Source organism: Uranotaenia lowii, chromosome 2 (genome assembly GCF_029784155.1).
Source record: "Uranotaenia lowii strain MFRU-FL chromosome 2, ASM2978415v1, whole genome shotgun sequence".
NCBI classification, from domain to species: Eukaryota; Metazoa; Arthropoda; class Insecta; order Diptera; family Culicidae; genus Uranotaenia; species Uranotaenia lowii.
In genome coordinates, this window is record NC_073692.1 from 335151810 (window position 1) to 335178452 (window position 26643).

General features: G+C 37.3%; 1 protein-coding gene across 13 annotated transcripts in view; it reads left to right on the plus strand.

Annotated features, from left to right (window-relative positions):
• The window catches only part of LOC129744119 (alpha-catulin), a 458959-nt gene that overhangs the window by 266791 nt on the left and 165525 nt on the right, over positions 1 to 26643 (plus strand). For all 13 annotated transcript variants that reach the window (XR_008736821.1, XR_008736818.1, XR_008736820.1 and 10 more), the window contains one exon: positions 5693 to 5984. Coding sequence is in view for 9 of the 13 variants with exons in the window: in XM_055736506.1 (XP_055592481.1) it covers positions 5693 to 5984 (292 nt within the window). In the remaining 4 variants the exon portion in view is untranslated. The remainder of the gene's footprint in view (positions 1 to 5692; positions 5985 to 26643) is intronic.

The following is a 26643-nucleotide window of genomic DNA, read 5'->3' on the forward strand; positions in this document are numbered from 1 at the left end:
TTTTAAGTTATTCCTCAACAATAAAATTTTGGAAAAATAAAAAAAAGGCCTTGTACAAAGATTCAAATATCTCGGACTGCGTAATATTAATATGGAACCTCTTTTGTTTTGCATATTGAAGGTGAATAAATTTACTATCGATCATCTGAACTTAATTTTTGCAATGATCAAGTGAATTGTTGATATAATTATTACTACATACTTAGGTTTTTTCTATTCTTTTTTACTGTTATTTAAGTCTATATCCATAAATCTAAATTCAAATTGATGAAATACTATATTTACCATCAATTCACAACTTAATTTCTTTTATGTTTGAGGACAACTTATCATGTTTAACGCCTTAAAAAATCAAGTTTAAGAATAAATATAAAAACTCATACTTTCCCATCATTAATAAAATTCCAATGAAAAATTGAAAAAAATAAACGTCATTTATGCATCGCGATGATGTATTTTAAAAGTACAATACACAAAAGTTTTCGCTTACCTTTTCCATAATTTTCCCTGTGTGTCACGTATCGCGATGTTATGATTCCTACGAATCTCAATTCAGAGATTCACCTAGACACGTCTTTCGCTTACAAAAATAGATCAATGACTGATTTTTTTTTGTTTGTTTTGCCTAGTGTTGCAAAAATAACAAACGTTGTCATAGAAATTTATTTTATTTTATATTTCTTAAGGGTTGACAAGTTTTTTTATTTTTTTATTTATTTAAGGACCTTTTTTTGACATTCAGGTCCAATACTACAAATTACAGAATATGCTTAAATTTTATCATACAGCTGATTGACAAGTTTAACTTTTATTAAATTTTAATTTTATTGAATTTGATTTATTTTCTGCATTCTCCTCTCTTATCTCTATTATCAAAAGAAACTTTGATCTACGGACTTGTGTCTTTCTCTACAACCTTTTTTTTAAATACCCTTTTAAAGGGTTTTTGAAAAATTGATATAATATATCAATTTTACAATTCTACATAACAAAAAATCAGCAAAAAAAATGGCCTAAAATCCTCCGGAGGGCCAAATAAAAAAAAACAATCAGCAGCAGCAGTTTAAGAAATCTGCAATTCCTAAGCTAGCTCCGTTTAATCCACCGGAAGGCCAAATCAAAACAAGCAATCAGCAGCAGCAGCTTTAAAAATATGCGCTTCCTAAGCCGATCTATCTTTTTCCACCGGAAGGCCAAATAAAATCAAATTATAAGCAGAAGCAATCTTAAAAAACTTCACTTTCTAAGCCAATCCATCTTTTCCCACCGGAGCGCCAAATAAAAAAGAAACAATCAGCAGTAGCAGTTTGAAAAAAACTACGCTTCTTAAGCCAATCTGTATTTTTCCATCGAAAGGCCAAATCAAAACAAACAATCAACCGCAGTAGTTTTAGAAATCTGCGATTCCTAAGCTAGCTCCGATTTATCCACCAGAAGACCAAATCAAAACAAACAATCAGCAGCAGCAGCAGTCTTAAAAATCTGCGCTTCCTAAGCCAATCTATCTTTTTCCACCGGAAGGCCAAATAAAAACAAATTAGAAGCAATCTTATAAATCTTCGCTTTCTAAGCCAATCCATCTTTTTCAACCGGAAGGCCAAATAAAAACAAATTATAAGCAGAAGCAATCTTAAAAGTCTGTGCTTCCTAAGCCAATCCATCTTTTTCTATCGGAAGGAAAAATCAAAACAAACCATTAGCAGCAGCAGTCTTAAAAATCTGCACTTCCTTAGCCAATCTGTTTTTTTTTTCCACTGAAGAGGCTAAATCACAACACACAATCAGCAGCATCAGCTTTCAAAATCTGTGCTTTTAAGCCAATCCGTCTTTTCCGGAAGGTCTTATCGAAACAAACAAAGCAATATCGGCCTCCAAAATCTGTGCTTTTTAAGAAAATCCATCTTTTCCAACGGAGGGCCAAATAAAAACAAATTATAAGCAGAAGCAATCTTAAAAATCTGCACTTCCTAAGCCAATTCATCTTTTTCCATCGGAAGGAAAAATCAAAACAAACAATCAGCAGTAGCAGTCTTAAAAATCCACGCGTCCTAAGCCAATCTGTCTTTTTCCACTGAAAAGGCTAAATCGCAACACACAATCAGCAGCATAAGCCTTCAAAAACTGCGATCCCTAAGCTTTCTCCGTTATTATCCAGCGTAAGTCCAAATGGAAAGAATAAGCAGCAGCAGGCTTGAAATCTGAGCTTCCTTAGCCAATTCTGTCTTTTTCCACCGGAACCCACATTAAAAACAAACAATCAGCAGCAGCAGTCTGAATAATCTGTGCTAAGCCAACCCGTTTTTTTTTTTTCACTGGAAAGGCTGAATCACAATAAACAATCAACAGCATCAGCTTTCAAAATCTACGCTTCCAAAGCCAATTCGTCTTTTTCCACAGAAAGGCCAAATATAAACAAACAATCAGCAGCCACAGTCTTACAAATCTGCGCTTCTTAAGCGTAGATTTGTAAGGCTGTGGTTCATCTTTTTCACTGCAAAGGCAAAATCCCAAAAAACAATCAGCAGCGTCAGCCCTAAAAATCTGCGCTTCCTTAGCCAAACCGTATTTTTCCACCGAAAGGCCAAACCCAAAAATACAATCAGCAGCAGCAGTCCTAAAAATCTGCGCTTCCTTAGCTAACTCCGTTTTTATCCACCGGATAGGCAAATCAAAACAAACAACCAACAACAGCAGCCTGAAGATCTGAACTTCTCAAACTAATCCGTCTTTTCCCACTGGAAGGCCAAATTCCAGCAAAAATTCAGCAGCAGGAGGCTAAAAAATCTGCGCTTCCCAAGCTAACTCTGCTTTTTATCCACCGGAAGGTCTAATCAAAATAAATAGTCAGTAGCATCAGTCTTTAAAATTTGCGCTTCCTGAGCCAATCCGTCTTTTTCCTCTGGAAAGTCTTGATCACAACAAAAATTTCGTAGCAGCAGCCTTCAAAATCTGCGCTTACCAAGCCAACTCGTCTTTTTTCAATGAAAAAGGCTTAAACACACCAATCAACCAGCAGCATCAGCTTCAAAATCTGCTATTCCTGAACCAATCCGTGTTTTTCCACTGGAAAGGCTTGATCACAACAAAAAAATCCGTAGCATCAGCCTTCAAAATCTGCGCATCCTAACCCAATCCGTCTTTCTACCGGATGCCGAATTAGAAATTTTTATTTACATATATTCAGTGTTGCCGAATACATCTATTATTGATTTTTATTTTTGTTGAATTTGATTTATTTTCTGCGTATCCTTCATCTCATCTCTACAACACGGTGATAATATTTATAACTGAAACATCGGTTACTCTATAGAATACCACAGCTTAAAAATCTTTGAGGTGAATTGTATTGTAATTGCGTTTAGGCGCATCAGTCTTTATTTTCTTAAAACAATGTTTTGATTGATTCTAAGTTTCAATGTTGATTGGCATTTTCCTCAGGGAATTCTTTAAATTTTATTGATTTGAGCATTTCTAGATTCTGTGTTTTGCCATTCTTCTACTTACAATCTTCCGTTCTACGTGAATTTCTGTGCATCAGTGAAGCTTACTGCCCGTTTTTTCTTCTCTTGTCGTCTCAATTTTTTTTATTGCAGATTTCTGCTCGCTCTCTCTATCATTCCGAACCACTACGGTGTTTTGTCATTGGTTTATAATTCATGCTACGGGTTCATTTTAAACGTATTTTCAAACTATTTTGTTTTGAAACAATTCTTCCTGACAGTTTAAAACTTGAGGTTTACGAATATCTGAGGTTATTTGCTTTTTCATTATCTTGTCGGATTCCATCAACACCCATCAAAGGATAACCAAAAAAAAAAGCTCTTACTTTCGGGGGCTTTTGCAGGGAATTGAATCTTTGCTGGCTTATAAAAAAAGGGAACGAAAGCTTACTTCTTCTACAACTAGTGCTCAAGTGTAAGGAAAATTTGCAATTTTCTGAATAATTTTTTTCACCATTCGACAGTTTATCAAAAATACTATAATTTATCAGAATGTTTCACGTTGATATTCTTTATGTGACACATGGATTTGATAATTTTGATAGCAAGTACGTACTTTATTTTGTCCAATACTGCAAATGGCATTCATTTTCTAATAGATTGAAAAACACATGGATCAAGGATTTCTGAGGCAACGAAATTAATATTTTTTGGCAAGTTTGGCCAGATTAAAAGGTCATAATTTAAAAAAAAAAATCAATGAAAAGTATAAAGAAATAACTACAAATGCACCATACTGACATTTTCTTATAAAATACTATAGGTAAAGCTTAGATCTTTTAGAAATGGGACCGATTTTATACAAAAGAATCAGCAAATACATACTTGAAACTGTAAGCACGAGCAGACATCTTATGTGATTCAAACGATGAAATTTGTTCGATTTAGGGTTTTTCATAAGTTTAGTTGTCCATCAGAAATCATCTGTCTCATAGACTCGGTACCGACTATACAGCTTACGAGCTCTGGAACAAGCAAAAATTTGTTGTTTTGGGTTAGGTTTGCATGACTCATAACGAGGCAACAACTGTTCAATTTTTTTTTTCTTTTTCTCTTGCATCTCAAAAACACAACAACAAAATGCTGTAAAAATTTTGAATTTCCGATTACTAGTAAATGAGCTATCAGCAAAAGAAAATGTTGCATTTCTAAAATAACTAAGCTTTCTATATTCCAGCTTAAAATGAAACTGGGGCTTATTAGTGCTTCTCATTAACTCCAGTTTTATTTTTATCCATCTACATTTTTTTGGGTCTAGGGTTCATATGATAATCACAGATGAGTTATCTTAAAAATTAGTTAATTTGTACTTATCTTTCAATCTTGTGTTGGTGGCAAGGGCTTAAGTTTTTGTTGACTCCGAAAAAAAGAAACATTTGTATATCGCATATCCCAAAACCGTAACCAACTTTGCAAATATGCGCATATATTTGTTCAGAATGGCGAACCAAAATCATTAGTTGCTCTGAATCCTTCGTTTGGAAAACGAAACCCAACCGGCTGTTCCGATAAAACTGAAACTAATTTCCAGATAGTATCGGCAGATACCGAAAACCCGGTATCTGTTCCAACATTTTGCTGGCACCCAAAATAAATGTGCCGGCATTTTGCGTTTTCTTCGTGGGTGTTGGATCGATTTTTTTTTTCGTACTCATTTTAAATTTTGTCCCGGTTAAAGATAAGCTAGTCTGGATGCTGGTACCTGAAAATGGAACAAACATGCTTGTGTTCTAGTGCCGAAAGATTTGCAATCATCTCAGGGATTGGTAGGGAACTTGTTTTGCTTCATCATCACTGGGATTATCCACTTGCTGTTTCGCTCAGATACTCCTACCCCAAAATTTTGGCACAAGATAAATGTAGGTATTCCAAAAAAAAAGTGTATTGGCAACCAACATCAGGGTCGAGCAAAAAAAAAAAGGTTCATCCGATAATAACTTTCTGATCCAATTTCATAGTCATGTATCGTTTGTTTTTTTTTACTGTTTAGAACAACGTTGTTACAAGAAACATTTTGGATCAACCTTAGAAGCTGTATCATGTTCATTTGTGAGCACATGATTGTTTTTTTTACTTAAAAATTGAAATTCTATGTGAATTGAAGGAAACACTTCAGTTTCTCAAGCTTTAATTTGTCTTTATTCTTATATTAACAAATTTTTTATCCGTTTTTCCACCTCTCGTCATTTCAGATTTCCAATTTGGTGCAGCATCGTTCCGAGCAGCAGCAGCAGCAACAACAACAACAGCAGCAGCAACAGGCGGTAGTGGCCATGGGGGGCCAATCGGCCATGGGGGTGGTCACTTCGGTGGCTTCGGCAGGACCGAATCTGGTCGAAAGGACGATGCGAGCAATCGGGAGGGTGGGCCAGGCCGTCAATCTCGCAGTGGAAAGATTCGTGACGGTGGGCGAAACAATTGCGGATGACAATCCAGAAATCAAGCAGGACATGTACGATGCCTGCAAGGAAGCACGGGCAGCTGGTGAGTAGCACGAAGACAGAAAAAGACCTTTTCGGGGTGTCTATTCTTGTTTGAAGCACAAAATTCTAAACGATTGTTTATTTAACATTTGGCAATAAAAATCAAATATGTATGTTACTGATAAATACAAAGAACCTTAGGAAATTCTAGCTAGCTCCTTACAGTTATGATGAATTGATTGTAGTTTAAATAACTTATTCGAAAAAGTTTAGACTATTATTATACTAGCTGACCCAATGTGTTTTGCTACAACTTCCAAAAATAAATGAGGTTTATTGAATAATTTAAATTTAGCCTCTTTGAAAGCATAATTTTAAATCAAATTTCAACATTATTAAGGAGCAAGCACTTTAAAATGAGAGCTGAAGCTAGATTTCGAGTTTTTTTTTAAATATTTTTTTTTAAATATGTCTTTATTTGTACCAATTCATCATTACATTTATATTACATTATTACATTAAATTAGGTGTTCAGTTCAATGATGAACTGCCCAGAGCCCTATAGTTTATTAATCACTATAATTTATTTATTTGCATTAATTTTGCTGAGTGCAATCAAGTATTTTTATGTAGGAGAACATCCTGTAATGTCAAAAAATATTTTAAACTTACTACTTAAAACTAAGACTATCCTATATTAAAACTAATTATAGAGAGAACGAATCTCTGCGATGGAAGACTGCATCGATTTGCCTCTGAAGTTGGAGATGATTTTGTTGGCCATCTCTTCGATCGATTCAATGCCCGCAATCCGATGAAGATCTTCGGTGCTGTGCCAAGGTGGAAGCCGCAAAATCATTTTCAGAACCTTGTTCTGAATCCTCTGGATGGCCTTCTTCCTCGTCGCGCAGCAGCTAGACCAAATCGGAACTGCATACATTATCGCTGGTCGGAAAACTTGCTTATTTGTTTATTTGTTTATTTGTTTATTTGAATTAAAATCATCTGACATAGGTGTCTTAATGATCTACTTAATATTATTAGCACATTACATGATACTTTTCTTAATTTCTTAATTGGTCACTTAAATAAGATTCAATACGACGTTTGAAAGTTGGAGTAGAAACATTGAAGTCGAAAACATTATAATAACGCAAAAAGCACATTTTTGCGGAACGAAGAGGGTCGTTGCTGCCATAGCTCGTGTTTCTGGGTTCCAGAGAGAGCCAGTTTCTATTACGCAAGGTTCTTTCTGGAGCATAAATATTACAGCGAGAAAGTAGCCAGGAGCAGTCAATTTCGTTACGAAGTATCTTAGCCACAAACAGCGATTGACCGATGGAACGACGATCCGACAGCGTATGAAGTCCAAGCAGGGCACAACGATGAGCGTATGGCGGTAAATTCAAAGGATTCTCCCAAGGTAGCTCACGAAGAGCGTAACGCACGAACCTACGTTGGATGGCTTCAAAACGCGCTTTCCATGAAGCTTCAAAAGGCCACCATACTAGGTTCGCAGATTCCAAAATCGATCGCACCAGGCAGCAATACAGAACTCGCAAGCACACTGGATTAGTAAATTCTTTGCTCAAACGTATAATAAATCCCAGCATTCGGTTTGCCTTTTCGAGTACCACAGAGTAATGACGCTTAAAAGTCATATGACTGTCCAACAAAACGCCAAGATCCTTTATCTCCTCAACACGTTGCAACTGCTCGCCCAGAATATCGTAATTATGCATGAAAAGATTTTTCCTACGCCCAAACGTGATAATACAGCACTTCGCAACGCTCAAAACAAGTAAGTTATTACGGCACCAATTCACGGCTGCGTCCAAGAAGCGTTGCAATTCATAACAATCAGCTTGGCTGTTTATGACTAAAAATATTTTCAGGTCGTCCGCGTACAGGAGAACTCCACATCCAATCAGCACCAAGTTGATGTCGTTACAAAAGAGCGTAAACAATAAAGGACCCAGATTGCTGCCTTGGGGTACCCCAGACTTCGGAATAAAGTCCGAGGATTCAGCAGAACCTATTTTTACAGCCAATCGCCGATCCGTTAGGTAGCTTCTGATCCACGCACACAATCGTTCGGAAAATCCCAATCTAACCAATTTTTTCAGTAGAATGTCATGGTTTACAGAATCAAATGCCGCAGAAATATCGGTATAAATCGCGTCAATTTGCTTGCCGCCATCCATGTTTGATATGCATAAGGATGTAAAAAGCATCAGGTTTGAAGTTACCGAACGTTTAGGAAAAAATCCATGCTGGTTCTCAGAAATCCAGTTCCGGCAGGCCGAAAACATGACATCGTTGACAATCCTCTCAAATACCTTCGAACAGGCAGCTAGCGATGTGACACCTCGGTAGTTAACAACATCTTGTTTGTCACCTTTTTTGTGCACTGGGCTCATAAACGATTTTTTCCAGATGGTTGGAAATTTTTGCTGCTCTAAAGACTGATTAAAAATACGCGTAAGAGGTTCCACCAGTAAAGTGCGACACTTTTTCAATACACACGCCGGTATTCCATCCTGCCCGGCTGAAGTGGAGTTCTTCAAATTAATTATGGCCTCTAAAACCATTTCCTCGCTAACGGTGAAAACATCCAGATCCAACACGTCGATGGGTAATCGTGATAAGGCGGAGTTTAATTGCTCGGCATTTGGCGATGCGTCTGAAAAAACACTGGCGAAGTGCGCCGCAAAAAGATGGCATTTTTCAGAAGGTGACATAGCAATACGGTTGTTTAATTGAAGTATAGCTGGAAGCCCGGACTCTTTCCGTTTCGAGTCCACAAATTTCCAGAACTTTTTTGGATTGCGACGAAGCTCACTCTGGGTACGATCCACATAACGGCGATAGCAAAGTCGATTGTATATCCGGTACCGATTAGTAGCAGCGTTCAATTTGATTTTCACGAATGGGCACCTGGAGTTACTAAACTTCCGTAGCAATTTCGAACGCGTCTGTTTCAACCGCTTCAGGTGAGAATCAGACCAAGGGGGTCGAAGAGGAGGTCGCACCAGGGGTACGGACTCATCGAAAACGCCATCCAAAATTGCGCCAAATGTACTAACAGCCACATCTACGTCAGTACAACTTTGTATGTCCGACCAGTCAACTTCAGACAGAACACGGTTCATGGTGTCAAAATCCGCACGGTTAAAGTCACGAGCTGACACATCGAAATCCTCGACAAAAACGATAGGACTCGGAAATGAAATTTCAAATTCCAACGGAGGGTGGTACACGTCTTTAGAGACAACGACGTCGTTGGCCTCGATTATGGGGCTGATCAAAATAGATTCATCCGAGAAAACCAAATCGAGCGTCCGATTTTGAAAATTTCGTATCTCATTTCGTTGACTCATTCCATTCAATGTCGTTCCATCCAAGAGTGAAGCACTAGCTGTATTTATTACTGAAGCAGAATCTAACACCATGCTGATGCTCTGGCCGGGAATCCAAAATAATTGCGGTTGGTTAAAGTCACCAAGAAAAATAACGTTGCATGCAGTATGTTGCAGCCTAGCAGCTGATAACGCCTCAACATGCAAATCTACGATTGAACAATCGTGACTTTTTTCCGGTGGCACATATGCCGTTCCGATCAAGAATGAGCTGTTTTCATGAGACACTTTAACCCACAAGGTTTCGATGCAATCGATATTAGGAAAAGTAACCATTGATGCACTGAGCTTGTTTGATACCGCTATAAGAACTCCACCACCCCTGCTACGGCGGCTATTGGCACTACTCCTGTCGCAACGAAATACGTTATAATCAGAGCAAAATACCTGACTAGACGGCACTGAAGAATCGAGCCAGGTTTCGGTGAATGAGTAGATATCGTAGCCGAGTTCTGATGTAGCAACAAAGCACTCAGAGGTTTTTGATTTCAGACCACGCACGTTTTGATAGTACAGGCGCAGCGCATCAGATGAATTATATGCGCCAATTGTAGGACGAGATGTCATGCGATGATCATCGGGACGGGAGCTGCAAATTGAGAGGCAGTCACTGAACGCAGCGGGAGAAGAACAATTGGGAGGTGTGTACTTGCCTGCGGATGCAGGCTGGAGAACCCCGTCGCCGCAATCGATCTCAGGGCCGGGACGACTGCTGACGATGGCTGGAATCAGCGCGACTGAGTCGATGGGTTCAGGGGACTCCAAAATGCCTGATTCCTTGCGTCCCGGTGTAGTCAACCCAGTAGAGATTATGATGTTTCCTTCCGGCGTATCATTACATTGAACAAAAGTTTCAATCGGCGTTAGTTCAGTTTGCCTAACAGTCAGGCCAAACTCGAATCTGCAAGGCGAAGGGCGATGAGAGGGTAAAGGAGTGTACTTGCCTGCCTGCACAGGCTGGACAGCCCCGTTGCCTTTTTCGAACACAGGGCCGGGACGGCTGTTGACGCTGGCGGGAAACTGCGCGACTGTGACGAAGGGCTCGGGGGCGTCCATTGTGCTAAGTGCGGTGCGTCCCGGTGATCCAAAAGCCATACGTTCAGCATGCTGTTTTGATGAGTGGTTTCGTTGTGCATTGATGGCAGCAGGCTGTAGCATCAGGTTGGTGTCTGCGTTGATTTGGGCATCAGAAAAAAATCGATTCGATGCACACGAAACGGGTCTAGAAGGCAGAGGTGTGTGACTCGGAGAAAAGCGAAAAAGAGGGGAATACTTGCCATGGCATGGCAATTGGAAGTCTCCCCTTGAACCACCTGACCGATACACGGGACGACTTGAAGCTGGAACGAACAGTCGTTGGTGGTCAAGGAAAAGAACTTCCGAATTGCCTTCAGTGGTGCGTCCCGACGTCCAGTTGGAATCAGCATGAATGGTGTCAATATCAGGAGCATTAACAGCATAAGCAGAGGGTTGTAGCATCAAGTTGGCATCGGTAAAGATTAGAGCATCAAACTGATCCGGCTTACGTGATGCTGGGCTAGAAGGCAAAGGTGTGTGACTGGGAGAAAAGCTTAACGCAGGAAAATACTTGCCAGAGCATGGCAGTTGGAAGCCTCCCCCTGAGCCACCTGACCGCAAAACGGGACGACTTGTAGCAGGAACAAGCGGTCGTTGGTGGCTAGAGAAGAGAACTTCCGAGCTGGCATGTTTGATGCGTCCCGGTGTCAAATTGAGATTAAATGGCAGCTGATCGTTGTTTAGAATCTCGAAACTGATTTGACTTGTAGTCCACAAATTCTCGGAAGTACAATCCTTTTGGCCAGGATTCCGGATTCAACGCTTTCAGTTTCAAATCCAGAGATAGGCCAACTTTAAATGAAATGAACCGGAATGAACTGATATCGCTACCTCTAGGAACCAATTTAACTACGTTGGCATCTTCCGCACCAATGTTGGCCTGCACCATGGCTTTAACAGCGTCTTCCGTGACATCAGGCTTAATGCGCGACAAATAAACCCAGAACAAGTCTGGATTTTCGTCTTCGCTCAGTGGAATTGAAACGATATCGGCTGATGCATGTTTTGATCCCAATTGGCAGGGTTCAGTTGACACCGCGTCCGGAACCCGTATACGCTTCAAAGGACGCCTGACAGGCGTAGGAGTCGGCGTGGGCGTTGATTTGTTCCAAACGGCGGTACGTGTTGGTTTCGGCGCAATTTGCTGAATTTCCGAACGCAATTCAGTGATCGCGTTCGTGAGCTGCACTAGCCCATTTGTTTCAGACGGAGCATTGAAGGCCATCAATTGGAAACTGGGGTTCGAAAACATTGCCGCACAGTCATCACAGTACCAAAAAAGATTTTTGGACAGCGCATCCATTTGTCTGACCAGACTCTTCGGCAGACCAGTGCAAGCGGTGTGAAATCGTTTTTTGCAAACACCTTTGCAGGCAATGTGCTCGATGCCGGTTATCGCCTCGTGGCAATTCGAGCAGCTGTGATCCATTGCGCCAGGCGGGTGTGCAACACAGGTAACAAATTAAGCTTCGAAAGTGTTTATGCTTCAATTTTTTCCACCAGATGTCGCCTCGGTCGAAAAAATCAAACGGGGTTGTTTACAAAGGTGAGTTAAGTAAACAAACTTCCTTAAACTAGTCGAAACTTTGAACTCGATTTAGAAGTTTTTTCTTCCAGATATCACTTGAACTCGATAACTTCCTAGTTGAAAGCAGATTGTTCAACAAGAAGAATTGGACTTCCACTATTTTTTCAACATAAAACACACAAAACAGGTAAGTAAAAACCGTCGAACTATTTGTTCACATGCATTCAAAAAGAAGAGTTGAACAACATATGCTTATAAATAAGCTTATAAATAAGCATCTTATTCTTCAGGCACAGCCGGGATTTCCTGTTGATGAGAGAATAAAGAGATTTAGTATATTTATTACACTTAGATTGAATATCTTCAATGTGATTTTTAAAAGTAAGATTCCGATCAAGTGTAAGTCCCAAGTACTTCACGTGATCAGACCATTCTAATGAAACCCCATTAAAAGTTATGGAATGATTTTCATTAGGTTTTAAAAATTGAGCTCTTGGCTTATGGGGAAATAAAATAAGTTGAGTTTTGGAAGCGTCAGGAGAAATTTTCCACATTTTCAAGTAATTCAAAAAGGAATTTAAATTTTGTTGCAATCTACTGCGTACCACCCGTAAATTTCGACCTTTGGCTGAAAGCAAAGTGTCATCAGCAAATAATCTTCTACCTTTTCCTTCTGGTACATCAGGAAGATCAGAAGTAAAAATATTGTATAAGATTGGCGCAAGTATACTACCCTGAGGGACACCAGCTCTAATGGATGTCCTTTCAGAGCATGAATTTTGATAGCTTACTTGTAAGGTTCGGCTAGTCAAATAATTTTGAATAATTTTGGTGAGATATACAGGAAAATCAAATCGAGCTAATTTAGCTACTAAACCTTTGTGCCAAACACTGTCAAAAGCTTTTTCAATATCAAGAAGAGCAACACCAGTTGAATATCCTTCAGATTTGCTAGCGTTAATCATATTAGTTACACTCAAAAGTTGATGTGTAGTAGAATGTCCATGACGAAAACCAAATTGTTCATCAGGGAAAATAGATTTCTGATTAATGTGAATCATCATTCTATTCAAAATAACTCTCTCAAATAGTTTACTTAAAGAAGGGAGCAAACTAATTGGTCGATAACTCGAAGGCTCTGAAGCATTTTTTCCAGGTTTTAAAATTGGAGTTACTTTGGCATTTTTCCATTTATTGGGAAAATAAGCCAAGTGAAAACATTTATTGAAGATTTTAACTAAAAAATTTAAAGTGCTTTCAGGCAACTTTTTAATAAGAATATAGAAAATCCCATCTTCCCCTGGGGCTTTCATATTTTTAAATTTTTTGCAAATCAATTTAAGTTCATCAATATTTGTCTCATGAGAACTTTCAAATACATTTTGTTTAGAAAGAATATCATCAAATTCAAGGGAAATTTGAGCATCAATTGGACTTACAACGTTTAAATTAAAATCATGAGCAGACTCAAATTGTTGGGCTAATTTTTGAGCTTTTTCTGCATTCGTTAAAAGAAGTTTATCCCCGTCTTTCAAAGTAGGAATTGGCTTCTGGGGCTTTTTCAGAATTTTAGTTAATTTCCAAAAAGGCTTTGAGTAGGGTTTTATGTCCTCTACTGCTTTGGCAAAGTTTTCATTACGAATGAAATTTAAACGACGTTTGATCTCTTTTTGAAGGTCGCAATAAATAAATTTCAAATAAGGATCCCTAGTACGTTGATATTGGCGTCGACGAATGTTTTTCAGTCGTATCAAAAACTGAAGATCATCATCAATAAAAGGTTGATTAAATTTATGTTTAACTTTAGGTATTGAAGCGGCTTTAGCATTGACTATTGAAATTGTCAAATTTTCTGCAGCCAAATCAATATCTTCTATTGTATCAAGTGGAACGTTTACATTCAAATTACGTTCAATAAAATTCATATATCGCTCCCAGTTAGCCTTTTGAAAGTTAAAAGCTGATTTTAAAGGGTTTTCAATGGGACTTTGGGATAAAGAAAATGTTACTGGAAGGTGGTCTGAATCGAGGTCCGCATGAGTAACTAATTGACTACAATGCTCGCCTAAATCCGTTAGAACCAAATCAATTGTGGAGGGATTTCTAATTGAAGAAAAACAAGTATGCCCATTAGGATATTCAACAGTATAATAACCTGCAGAGCAGTCATTAAACAAAATATTCCCATTTGAATTTGATGAAATATTATTCCAAGATCGGTGTTTTGCATTAAAGTCACCAATAATAAAAAATTTAGATTTATTTCTGGTGAGTTTTTGTAAATCTCCCTTCAAAAAATTTTTCTGTTCACCGCTGCATTGGAAAGGCAAATATGCGGCAACAATTATAATTTTCCCCATAGAAGTTTCTAATTCAATCCCAATTGTTTCTAAGACTTTTGTATTGAAAGAAGGAAGAAGTCTAAATTTGAGACGACTATTGATGACAATAGCTACACCCCCACCTTGTCGATCAAGTCGATCATTTCGTAAAATTTTAAAGAAAGCATTGCTTTTCAAGTTATTGTCTGGCTTTAAAAAAGTTTCAGTGATGGCAGCAATATGTATGTTTTGAGTTTTCAAAAATAAAAAGAATTCATCTTGGTTAGCCAGCAAAGATCTAGCGTTCCAATTCATAATATTTAAACATCTATTTGGATCCATGAGGGAATCGCAAAGTCATAATAATTTTGTTAGCATAATTAAAAGAAGTTTGGAAAGCTTCAAACATTGAATTTGCTTTCAACATAAGTTGCATCATTTCCATTAAATTTTGATGCAAAAATTTTAATTTTTCCTCAGTAATCTCACCCAAATCAACAAAATTGTTAGGATCAGAAAAGGAAGGAGAAGAAAAAGTATTTGAATTTCGGGGATTTTCCCAAGCCTTCGCATGAACGTTGAGACTTGGTTTTTTCCCATTTTTATTAGTTAAACCTGAAGAGGGAAACCCATTTTCAACCACCTCTGAGAACGATAAACAACGAGTCTGTGGCGCAGAATCAGCCCAGGTAACATTAAAATCACTTCGGGTATTACCCAGCCGTGATTCCAATGTAGGCCGAGGCTGACCGCGAACAGGCAGGTTGTTTGCCGGCCCGACGTGTGAAGACGAAAAAGAGGAAGGAGGAGAAGAAACTTTTCTGGAAACTTTGGGATTTTTCCTAGAAGCAATAATTTTTGCCCTGATGGGACAGTCTAGCGAATTCGAGGAATGATTACCTGCGCAATTTGCACACTTAAAAAATTCTGTTTTTGGCTTATCACCACCAAAAAGGCATTTAGATTTTTAATGATCGAATGAGCCGCATCTGGCATGCATCTGGCATGCATCTGGCATTCATTCTACAATTTTTAGTGCCATGACAAAAAGCTTGACAACGACGACATTGCGTAATATTTTGAAGAAAATTGGTAGAAGATTTACGAAAAGGTTCGAATTTGACTCGACAATGAAACATAAGACGAGCCTTTTCAAGAATTTGCAAATTATTAACCTGATCCTTTTTAAAATGGATCAAATAAAGTTCAGGAGCAAAACCAACACTACTGGTATTATTCGTGTTGGTTCTTTTCCTCATTTGAATTACTTGAATTGGAGAAAAACCTAACAAAGAATTTAATTCAGCTGTGATCTCATCCGGTGTCTGATCGCCAGTGAGACCACGAAGTACAACTTTAAATGGACGATCACTTCTAGTGCCGTACGTAAAAAATTGGTGTTTTTTTATCATTCAAATAATTTAAAACCTTTTGAAAATCATTAAAAGATTCCGCCAAAATACGAGCAGTTCCCCTTCGACCGATCTGAAAAGAAATCTTCACATCCTTGACGGAAGTGACGATTTCTTTTCGAAAGGCATTGAAGTCAGAAATCGTGACCGTAATTGGTGGAACCTTTTCATTTTTAAGAGTATAAGAAGAAGAAGGTTTCTTAGTACTCTTATCAGAATTGAATATGAATATTTCCTCATCACCGATGTTATGAAGGACATCGAATGAATTGGAAATTTCAACTTTTTTGGGCGATGGACCTGAATTGGGTTCGGCAATCCGTTTTCTACCGGCCCGTGAGCCGGCCGATGACTTCCCCATGCTGGAAAGAAAAGAGAAAATATGAATAAAAGAAAATGAAAATAATTTTAGCACTGAAAAGTGCTGATTGAAAAACAGGTAAGCAAAAAATAAATAATGTAAAAATGTTCCTGCAGGTACACAGCAACGATACGATGCTCCGGCGTACTTGTTGACGGCTCAACTGTACAGATGGAAGTGCTAGATTTCGAGTTGCAAATACCAACATAACCTCGTATTATGAACTAAAATTTTATATCTAAATTTGTTATTCAAGATCTGAAATTGTTTCTCAATTGTTGTGTTGTATATGTTGAAAACACAGTAATAACGCAAGTTTCAGTGGTAAAATAGCGATAGCTATTTGTCACATTCTACTTCTCATATTCTCTTTTTAATTGGAAAAGTACTCATTTCTCAATAAGTACTTTGATACTCTTAACCAGAATATTTGGCAACACTGTTGTGTTACCACGAACCCATTTTAAGTAGTCTCGCTTAACCGCGTGATGATGTAAACATTTGAACCGCCTTTATCATCATCGCCATCCCTCAGCAATCATTGATCTACACTCAGGCAAATTCTTATTAAAATTTTCATAAGATGCCTCTTATGAACAGCTTTTTAGAGTGTAAAATTGTTTTTCATAAGAGTCTTATGAAATTCTTCTAATTCTCATACGAAGTTCTTATGAAAAATAGAAGAAACGTCATTGTGAAAAAATGATGAACACATTCATTCCATCAGTCATGTATTTCGTCGTCGTCAGAAGAACTCACCATTACAACCTTTATTAAATACTTTGATGTATTTTTTTACATCTAAATGGTAATTTTTAGTTGAAATTTATTTTTAGTTGAAAATATTTATAAACTCAATAGGAACATTTTATGCTTTGTTTACTTTTCAGCTTGGTTGCCGGCAAAAACCGCGAAGTCGAAGGTCCAAGCCGCAATAAAACTTTTTTTTGGAACCGGGTGTTTAAAACCAGCTGATTGTCGCCATAATGTTTTTTCATACGAATTAAGCAGAAAATAAAATAAAATGAAAAATAATCTTCAATTATTTTAATTTTATGCGACATTTCTTTTCCCATAAGAATATCTTATGAAAAGCAACAACCCCTCATTGAAACTGGTGTTCATTCTTTGAGTTCATTCCATCATGAGAAAATCTTATGAATTTCATTGTTTTTTCTTATGGCGCCACTTCATAAGAGAATCTTATGGCCTACATAATAGTATTTTTCTGAGTGTATTGTTCTCGACAGTGCTGCAAATAATCAGGTCCCGGCAACGATACAGGATTTGTCTATGTATCGTGTGACCAACATCTTTTAACTGTGTGTTGGTGAATCTCATTTTTAAGCTTTTTTTTCCTCAGATTTAAGCTTTGTTTGCCTTGAGAGCATAGGAGATGCAAGCTCAAATCTGAAGAAAAAAGCTTAAATCTGCCAAAAAAGGGAAAATCTGAGGGGAAATGTGAGAGATGTGCTCCATACGGTTTGTATAACATTGCCAGGATTTGCAAATAATCAGTTTCAGCTTTCAATTTTCAATTGAATTCACTGTAGTGTGCGCTCAGTTCATTTCCATCTGCATTCATCTGATAATGAACAGAAAGCTCAATCCCGAAAGCACTCTGCATACTGATTCACGAATCGGCAACATCGGTGCTCAGTATACATTCAGGCTCTTTGCAGGTTCATGAGATTATCCAATCTTCATTTTCATTTTCAAGCAAACATTGCTGAAAGTGAAAAACGCTCAATTCGATTATCATTAAGTTTAGTTGAATGGTAACAAAGCTTGTTCGATGCGGTAGGCTTGCGGAAATTGAATAATTACTGCTGAGATTTCTAATGTAGGGGAGAGGCGGGCTATATGCGCATATTGAGGAAATCACTCATTTTCTCCCATATTCCAATAGATAGGAGTCTGAAAACTGTAGTCGGTGCTGCTCTGACTGTTTGATTTTCCGTGTGGCTTAATAAGCGCCACTCCTGAAGGGAGACCGCACAGCTGGTTTTTGCCCGGATGAGACTCCTTTGAACGAGTCGTTCCTCCAAATCAAGGGAAGGCAGAGAACAGCTAAGTCTACGAGGATTTCGAAACAACCAAACTCAGACTTTCCCCTAACTCGACGAATGTCTGCCAACATAGACATGTGACCACAACATCTCAAGCCGACCTAGGACTCACGATTCTTCAATGGCACCCATGCCCGAAACACTCATCATTGGACAGTCAAACGTTCATTCCTAGAATAACTCCCCAAGCCTGGAAGCGTGGTGGACTCGAATTCAAATGCGCCACGCGCAGAGCGAGCTGACGAATGGACTAACGACCGAAAGTGAAGTAAGGGAAACGTTCATATAACGCCCCATGTGGCTAATACGCGCCACCCTTGTTTTGAAGAATCTGGAACATTTTAAGGCTGCAAAATATTACCAACTTGTTTTAAATGCTGTGATTGGTCATGGCAAGTATGAATTTTTCCTTAAAATGTCCCTGTGTCGTGATAATTCCACAATTTAGGTTTTTCTTCACTTCGATCTAAATTTTAAAACACTTTCAATAAGGTGTCACCAAGCAGAGAAAAACGAATAAGACAATATTTTCTGACATATCGATAGAGGAGAATCTAAACTATGATTTTATGCTAAAAAATCATACTGAACTCGCTAAGGTATGCTTTTTATGAGTAGGGGAACATGCCCTATTATGCGCCACCTAAGCGAATCGCTGATTTTCTATGTATTCCACGTACAAATTGTGTTGAAAATGGGTGCAATCGTTGAAGAAAAGTGTTTTCTACAAATGTCTATGATATTTTATTACTCAAATTGCTATAGTTGCTTCAAAAACTTGATTTTTAAAAACCATATTCAAAGCCACAGAACAAAACTGTGTTGCAAATACGCGCCGCTGTGTATTCAATATGCGCCTAGCTGCCGAACACACCCGAAAGCAGCCGAAGACCAAAAACACACCAATACTTACAGACACTTTGACTGAAAAGAAAATCAAAATGGACTAATCAAAATTTAAAAAAAATGAAAAGTAGATTTTTTGGGCTGAATTAACGCTCAAAATATGGTTTTAGACTTTTTGTTCATTTTCAATGAAAATTAGCCTTTTTGAAAAATTCATGCTATTTTCAGCCTACTACGATTGGCGCGTTATAACGAGCGCATGGGCCGTGATAGAACACACCCATAAAAAGCATTCCTTTGCGAGTTCAGTAAGATTTTTTAGCATAAAATCATAGTTTAGATTCTCCTCTATCGATGTGTCAGAAAATATTGTCTTATTCGTTTTTCTCTGCTTGGTGACACCTTATTGAAAGTGTTTTAAAATTTAGATCAAAATGACGAAAAACCTAAATTGTGAAATTATCACGACACAGGGGCATTTTAAGGAAAAATTCATACTTGCCATGACCAATCACAGCATTTAGAACAAATTGGTAATATTTTGCGGGCTTCAAATGTTTCAGATTCTTCAAAACAAAGGTGGCGCGTATTAGCCACATGGGGCGTTATATGAACTTTTCCCCTATGTTCTATCACGGCCCATGCGCTCGTTATAACGCGCCAATCGTAGTAGGCTGAAAATAGCGTAAATTTTTCAAAAGGGCCAATTTTCATTGAAAATGAACAAAAAGTCTAAAACCATATTTTGGGCGTTAATTCAGCCCAAAAAAAAATACTTTTCTTTTTTTTTAATTTTGATCAGTCCATTTTGATTTTTTTTCAGTAAAAGTGTCTGTAAGTATTGGTGTGTTTTCGGTCTTCGGCTGCTTCCGGGTGTGTTCGGCTTCTAGGCGCGTATTGAGTACACAGCGGCGCGTAGGGGAACATGCCCTATTATGCGCCACCTAAGCGAATCGCTGATTTTCTATGTATTCCTCTTTCAAATTGTGTTGAAAATGAATGGAATCGTTGAAGAAAAGTGTTTTCTACAAATGCCTATGATATTTTATTACTCAAATTGCTATAGTTGCTTCAAAAACATGATTTTTAAAAACCATATTCAAAGCCACAGAACAAAACTATGTTGCAAATACGCGCCGCTGTGTATTCAATATGCGCCTAGCAGCCGAACACACCCGAAAGCAGCCGAAGACCAAAAACGCACCAATACTTACAGACACTTTGACTGAAAACAAAATCAAAATGGACTAATCAAAATTTTGAAAAAAATTAAAAGTAGATTTTTTGGGCTGAATTAACGCTCAAAATATGGTTTTAGGCTTTTTGTTCATTTTCAATGAAAATTGGCCTTTTTGAAAATTTAATGCTATTTTCAGCATACTACGATTGGCGCGTTATAACGAGCGCATGGGCCATGATAGAACATACCCATAAAAAGCATACCTTTGCGGGTTCAGTATGATTTTAGCATAAAATCATAGTTTAGGTTCTCCTCTATCGATGTGTCAGAAAATATTGTCTTATTCGTTTTTCTCTGCTTGGTGACACCTTATTGAAAGTGTTTTAAAATTTAGATCAAAATGATGAAAAACCTAAATTGTGAAATTATCACGACACAGGGGCAGTTTAAGGAAAAATTCATACTTGCCATGACCAATCACAGCATTTAAAACAAATTGGTAATATTTTGCAGGCTTAAAATGTTTCAGATTCTTCAAAACAAAGGTGGCACGTATTAGCCACATGGGGCGTTATATGAACTTTTCCCCTATTTGCAACACAGTTTTGTTCTGTGGCTTTGAATATGGTTTTTAAAAATCAAGTTTTTGAAGCAACTATAGCAATTTGAGTAAAAAAAAATCATGGGCATTTATAGAAAACACTTTTCTTCAACGATTACACTAATTTTTAACACAATTTGTTCGTGGAATACATAGAAAATCAGCGATTCGCTTAGGTGGCGCATAATAGGGCATGATCCCCTAGTAATTTCTCTTCAATTTAAAAATTCTGGCTAGGATTTGGATTTAGTGTATTAAACGTAATTCAAAGGGCGAATATAGATTGTGAGGGGATACATTTTAGTTAAGAGTAATAAATTAACATATAACGATTAACATGATCATTACTCTAGCTACCCTACTATATACCTAGCCGTGTGCCTTTTCTCTCCCTAGTTCTCCGTGCTCTTGTTTTCCTCGCTCTTCCCAGGGAATATTTAGTTTTTCTAGGTTGGGGCGGTCATAAAAAACGTGATGGTGGACCACAATGCCTCGGCAACCTGACTTCGGGGAAACGGATTATTGTAACCGTCCCGATTAAAAAGGTTATGATCGATCAATTTAGTTTATATGAAAGGTGTCATACTTAATGAATGAACCCCCACAGGAAAGCACCTACTTGATTGTGTCTGCTGCTGCTGATGTTGCTCGGTGACGACGGCGACGATGATTGGGTGTTCGCAACTCAGATTTCATTCGCTGAGTGGTGGATGGAAAAAGTGGTTTGACCGGATGTATGCTGGTGTTGTCGGGGTTGCTTACACCGGATGTAGTTTCCAGTGCCACCAGAATCTCACAAACTTCTTCGGATGCCGATATGTTGACGAATCGGGCGAGCTGGTGGTTTGATTTCCAGCGAAGAAGGTATGCCCAACGGGCTGGTGTATCTGGGTGCGGTGTGTGACAGGGGGCCTGTTGCTGTTTTTGGCGATCGCTATGTTATGAGAGTTTGTGTTAGAGCTAGAGCACGGTAATAATTTTTGAGCACTTTCTTTACCTCTTAATTTTCTGAGGCACACAAAATTGGTAACCTAACACACACGGCTTATTTCTAGCTTAAACGAAACTAGAACGAATAATTAAATCTTAAAGAACTAACACTTTACTTTACAAGAACTTACTAACGGAAACCGAACAAAACGCGCACAACCAACCTCGTGGGCAAACTGAGGATAAATGTAAGACTGTGAACCCTCAGATCAGGGAAAGCGCTATCAGATCTATCTCCCCGGAACTACGTCAAACCACGAGAACCCTTGGGGAGATTCGGGTTTTGAGAGCACGATCTAGTTGCTCGTTTTTGCTCCTACAGCCCCATAACTAGCTTTCTCTTTTCCGCATGACCCGGGAGATACATCCCGAACTCGACCTCGGGAAATTCTCAATCCAGGCCGTTACGCTATAAGATAAGATCAACTATCATTAAACAAGAATGTAACTCCAAGGCAGCGTTCTTATCAAGTTCGACTTTGATTCAATGATTGGTGGATATCGTTTTCCATTAAATTATATACTAGGACTATCTCAGTAATAAGTAATAATATATATTAACAAATAATACGTGAAAGATACTTGGTAATCAATTATTGTATTTAAAAAGAAAATTACTATAACTAACAAATAAACTCTACAAAACATGTAACCAGGTACAACCGTAACAAAACTATGTGTACATAAGTGGACATCTGCTTTATAAACGTTAGAGCAATTTTTCTGATTAAATCTCTTACAGTTTTTGTGAAAATAATTCTTATAATAAAAGAAGTCAAAATAGCCAATTTCCGAAACAAGCGGGCTAAATGCGCATATTTATGGATTTAGCTATATTTCATTAACACTTGTGTGCAAACTTAAGCCGCGTGCAGCACTGGCTGAACGGGAGACTTGCATCCACTCTCGCTGAAGATCGTAACCAAACTGACGACCACTCACGACACGAGAGTGTGTTGCTCTCGCAATTATCGTCTACACAACTTGTAATATTTTGATATTTATAATTAAAAATGGTAGAAACGGATGTTAAGCATACGTCAAGGCTGAAACTTTGGTGAAATTTTTTACATCACTAGTTCTTTTGCATGAAACATAGTTAGGTATACACACTATTAATTTTTTGGTGTAAATTTATGTCAAATTGGATGCACAAAATTGAAGCATCACTTTGGACATAAAATTATACTACAGAAAACAGAAACGCTTGAAGCCATAAATTCTCAGGCAAAATTATATGACACATTCGACACAATATTAAATCACCGATGATGTAAATTTATGTGAAATATGACGCACAAAAGGGAAGCATCGTTTTTGACATAAAATTAGATCGTCTTAGAAATAATAATAATGATTGCTTTATTTCGATTCAAATGATGATTTATGACATTCCCAGTGAACATATTTTTCTTATAAGGAGTTGTTATGCTAATTAATTGATGGCCAACTTACAATAAGTTAGCAACCAGAATTAGCATAATAACCCCTAAAAGATCAACATGTTCACTGGGAGTGTTAAAAATCATCATGTGAATCTTAATAAAGAAATTATTATTACTATTATTTCTGAGACGATTTTATTATATGTCACAAACGATAATTAACCTGTGTGCGTCCAATTTGGTTTAGTTTTACATCATCATCGAATATCACGCAAATAACATTGCGTCGTACAAACTTCATCAAATCACACTTTACAGGAGTACTAGTTCTTAAACTCTTTTTAGATTTTAATTATTGGAATTTTTTTTTTTTCCTGTTGGGGAGAGAGTCCACTGCGACCATTAAGTTGATCTATTGTGGTATTACCCCGCGTTACTATTTTTACTTTGCTATGCTACTTGACACCCCTGCACTATTGGTTGAAGCTGCAGTTGTTTACCGGTAGCACTACGAGCACACACATATCAAGGTAGGATCTCCAAGTGCAATCTAAGTTCCCTTGAAAAGATCCATCCACATGCATGTGCTGCATTATTGAGGCGTACAATTCCAAGGTATACACGGCTAGCATTTCACTAATGCTATAACCGCCAACCTTCATCATACTATGTGTGCCAGGTTATGTCACGACCGGGATTCGATCTCATGAACGTTGGCTTAGAAGACAAGTATGCTATCCACTAGGCCACGATCTGCTGGCATTATTGGAATTACAATTCCAGTATTTGAAACAAAAAAAAGTTTAATAAATAATATTCTTAAAAAATTATATCTAAAAACTTGTGCCTCCGGAAGCTTAGTGTGTAATGTAATGTGAATAAATCTGTAACATTTTTCTCTATTCAGTGTTTACATTTGAAAAATTACTTTATTGATTATTTGAAAGGAAAGTAATTCTTTAAGTACACACTATTAAATATTGGTGTGAATTTATGTCAAATTCAATGCACAAAACCGAAGCATCTCTTCGACATATAACAAATACTCACAAAACAAAAAAACTTGAAGATATAAATTTTCGGATACATAAATTTCTATTCTAAACGACATAAAATGCCGAAAACCCAATATTTAAAGGTGTAATTTCTGGAACCATAAATTTGTTTGTTTTCCTGCACTTTTTTTTTTAACTTATGCTAAATGAAGGGGTGTCATCCAGTAGTTATAACATGCGTTAATAATGTTGTGTAATACTTTTTTTTATTTTGCAATCTAGAAGTATTTTTTTTTTTTTTTTTTCATAGCGTTTAAATAGCTCGGGGAGCTGACGCTGGAAATGAAAATTAGAATAGTTTGGAGAAGAAAATTTAAAGTTTAGAGAAGGCAGCGTAGAATAGTAAGCGATCTTGAGACGTTGGTTAAACCATCAAGCACTTCATTATATCCATGGAATATGGATAAAATGCAGTTCAAGATAATAAACCAACCCCTCCCGATACCAGTTGGAGGAAGGACAAGGGTGGGTTCGAGACTGGCCTCTACATACTCCCCAAGCATCTACATACTACGGTTTATAAGCGCATTGAAAATATTAAAAATAAAAAGGAAGGATCTCACCAAGTTATAGGACACCATCTTCAGCAGTTGATTTATGGTTAGATCCTTGGGCTGGCAACCATGTCATGCGAAAGCCAACGTCTGGGTCCCATGATGTTAGGGGATGGCTTGAAGGTTCGCTCAACGTCATCATTGGACCAAATGATTTCTCGGTAGTACATGCCACGATACATGAAAAGAAAACAGAAAAAAAAGAAAAGAGAAAAAAAAGAGAAAAAAAAGAGTTTTAGTTCATATCATCTATCAATATCTAAGAAGAAGCCTAGCTTAAACTCATAATAAACCGAGATCAAATTAATAGTAGAAGTAAGCTACATTGTTTCTGTCATATCATAGAACCATACTATTTTACCAAAATATGGATGTGAGAGCCTGTTTGCTTTTTGAAGCAAGCCTATTTCAAACTAATAAAAATTCTAGCTCAAATTAATAGTAGAAGTAAGCTACCTTATTCCTATCACAACATCATCACAATCATGCGAATTCAACAAATTATGGATATAAGAGCCTATCTTACCGTTTGAGCATTGCCCTACACTACCTGTCTCACATAGTTGAATGCCTACTTTTGAATGAGATTTAAAAATTGCCAAGACTGTTTGCTTTAAACTATAATACTATCAAAACAACTCAGGTGACAGATCCGTTTCACAAACCTTAAACCACAAAATATCATTTCCATCCAATTAGCCCCCAGTGATTGAAAAAAGCTAGATTAAAGAATAAGCCATCGTAATTCATAAACCGCAAATGCACATCCACTGGAGCATTGGGGAGGAATATGGTATTTGAATATGTTAACCTACTCCTTTCTAACTTTCCAACTATTTGAATATATCTGAGAGAGAGAAAAAAAAAAAAACTCCACCTCCGAATGATCTGAAAAATAGAAAAGAACATTAAGAAAAATAGAAAAGAACATTAAAATGACAATAAAAGGTCAAACAATCATTTCTGATCGGACCAGATTGACCATGTGATTGAGCTTTAGTTAAAAGCCGTGGGACCGACATCTAGGGGTTCCGTTTCACTTATGGTCGGAAGTGATCCGTTGATGCCTATAGCAACACTGAACTGTGATACTCTCACTATTCTATATTTAATGTTGCTATACGTCAAGGTATACCCATTTATATCAAAGTGATATAAATGAGCACTCAATCACGCCCACGGAACATGCGTTAATAATGTTGTGTAACACTTTTTTTTATTTTGCAATCTAGAAGTATTAAAATTAAATTCGTCATTGCGTTTCATTCAAATCCCCATTTTAATAAAATGGATTGCCAAGTTACCTAAAATAGATCTGGTTCTGGTTCTCTATATTTTTCTTAAACCATATCCAATCGTGGTATCTTACCAGAGCTTTTCTTTCTTTTTCCTGGATTTCCAACTTATGCGAAATATTCATCCCTAACCTCACCAGGGCATCTTTTTAAAAATATACATATTGGTCTCATTTAAAATGCTTAATTTTTGTCAGTTTAGGGACAAAAAAGTGTTCAAAGGTTGGCATATTGACTATGTACTTATTTAGAATACAATGAATAAATTAAAAACTGGGGTAATAGATGTGGTTCGCATAAATTATATTAAAATGTTCAAAGAAGTTCAGCTCATATGAATTAGGATAAAAATTAAAAAAAAAACGATCAGCTTATTATTTCCGACCAATTAGCAACTAAACCAAATCTGAAATTTGAAATCTTGAAATTGAATCGAAGATATCAAACAAGAATTCGTAAATCGATATATAATGAAATGTTTTTCAGAATCACTTATTCTAATCATAATGACAGAATTTATTCCATTTGTAAAATACAATTTAAAGATAAAGAATGATAACTATGTTCAAAATTTGAATCCAAAATTAAGCATGTGTATCAATGAAGGCATGTGTGGCAAAGAACATA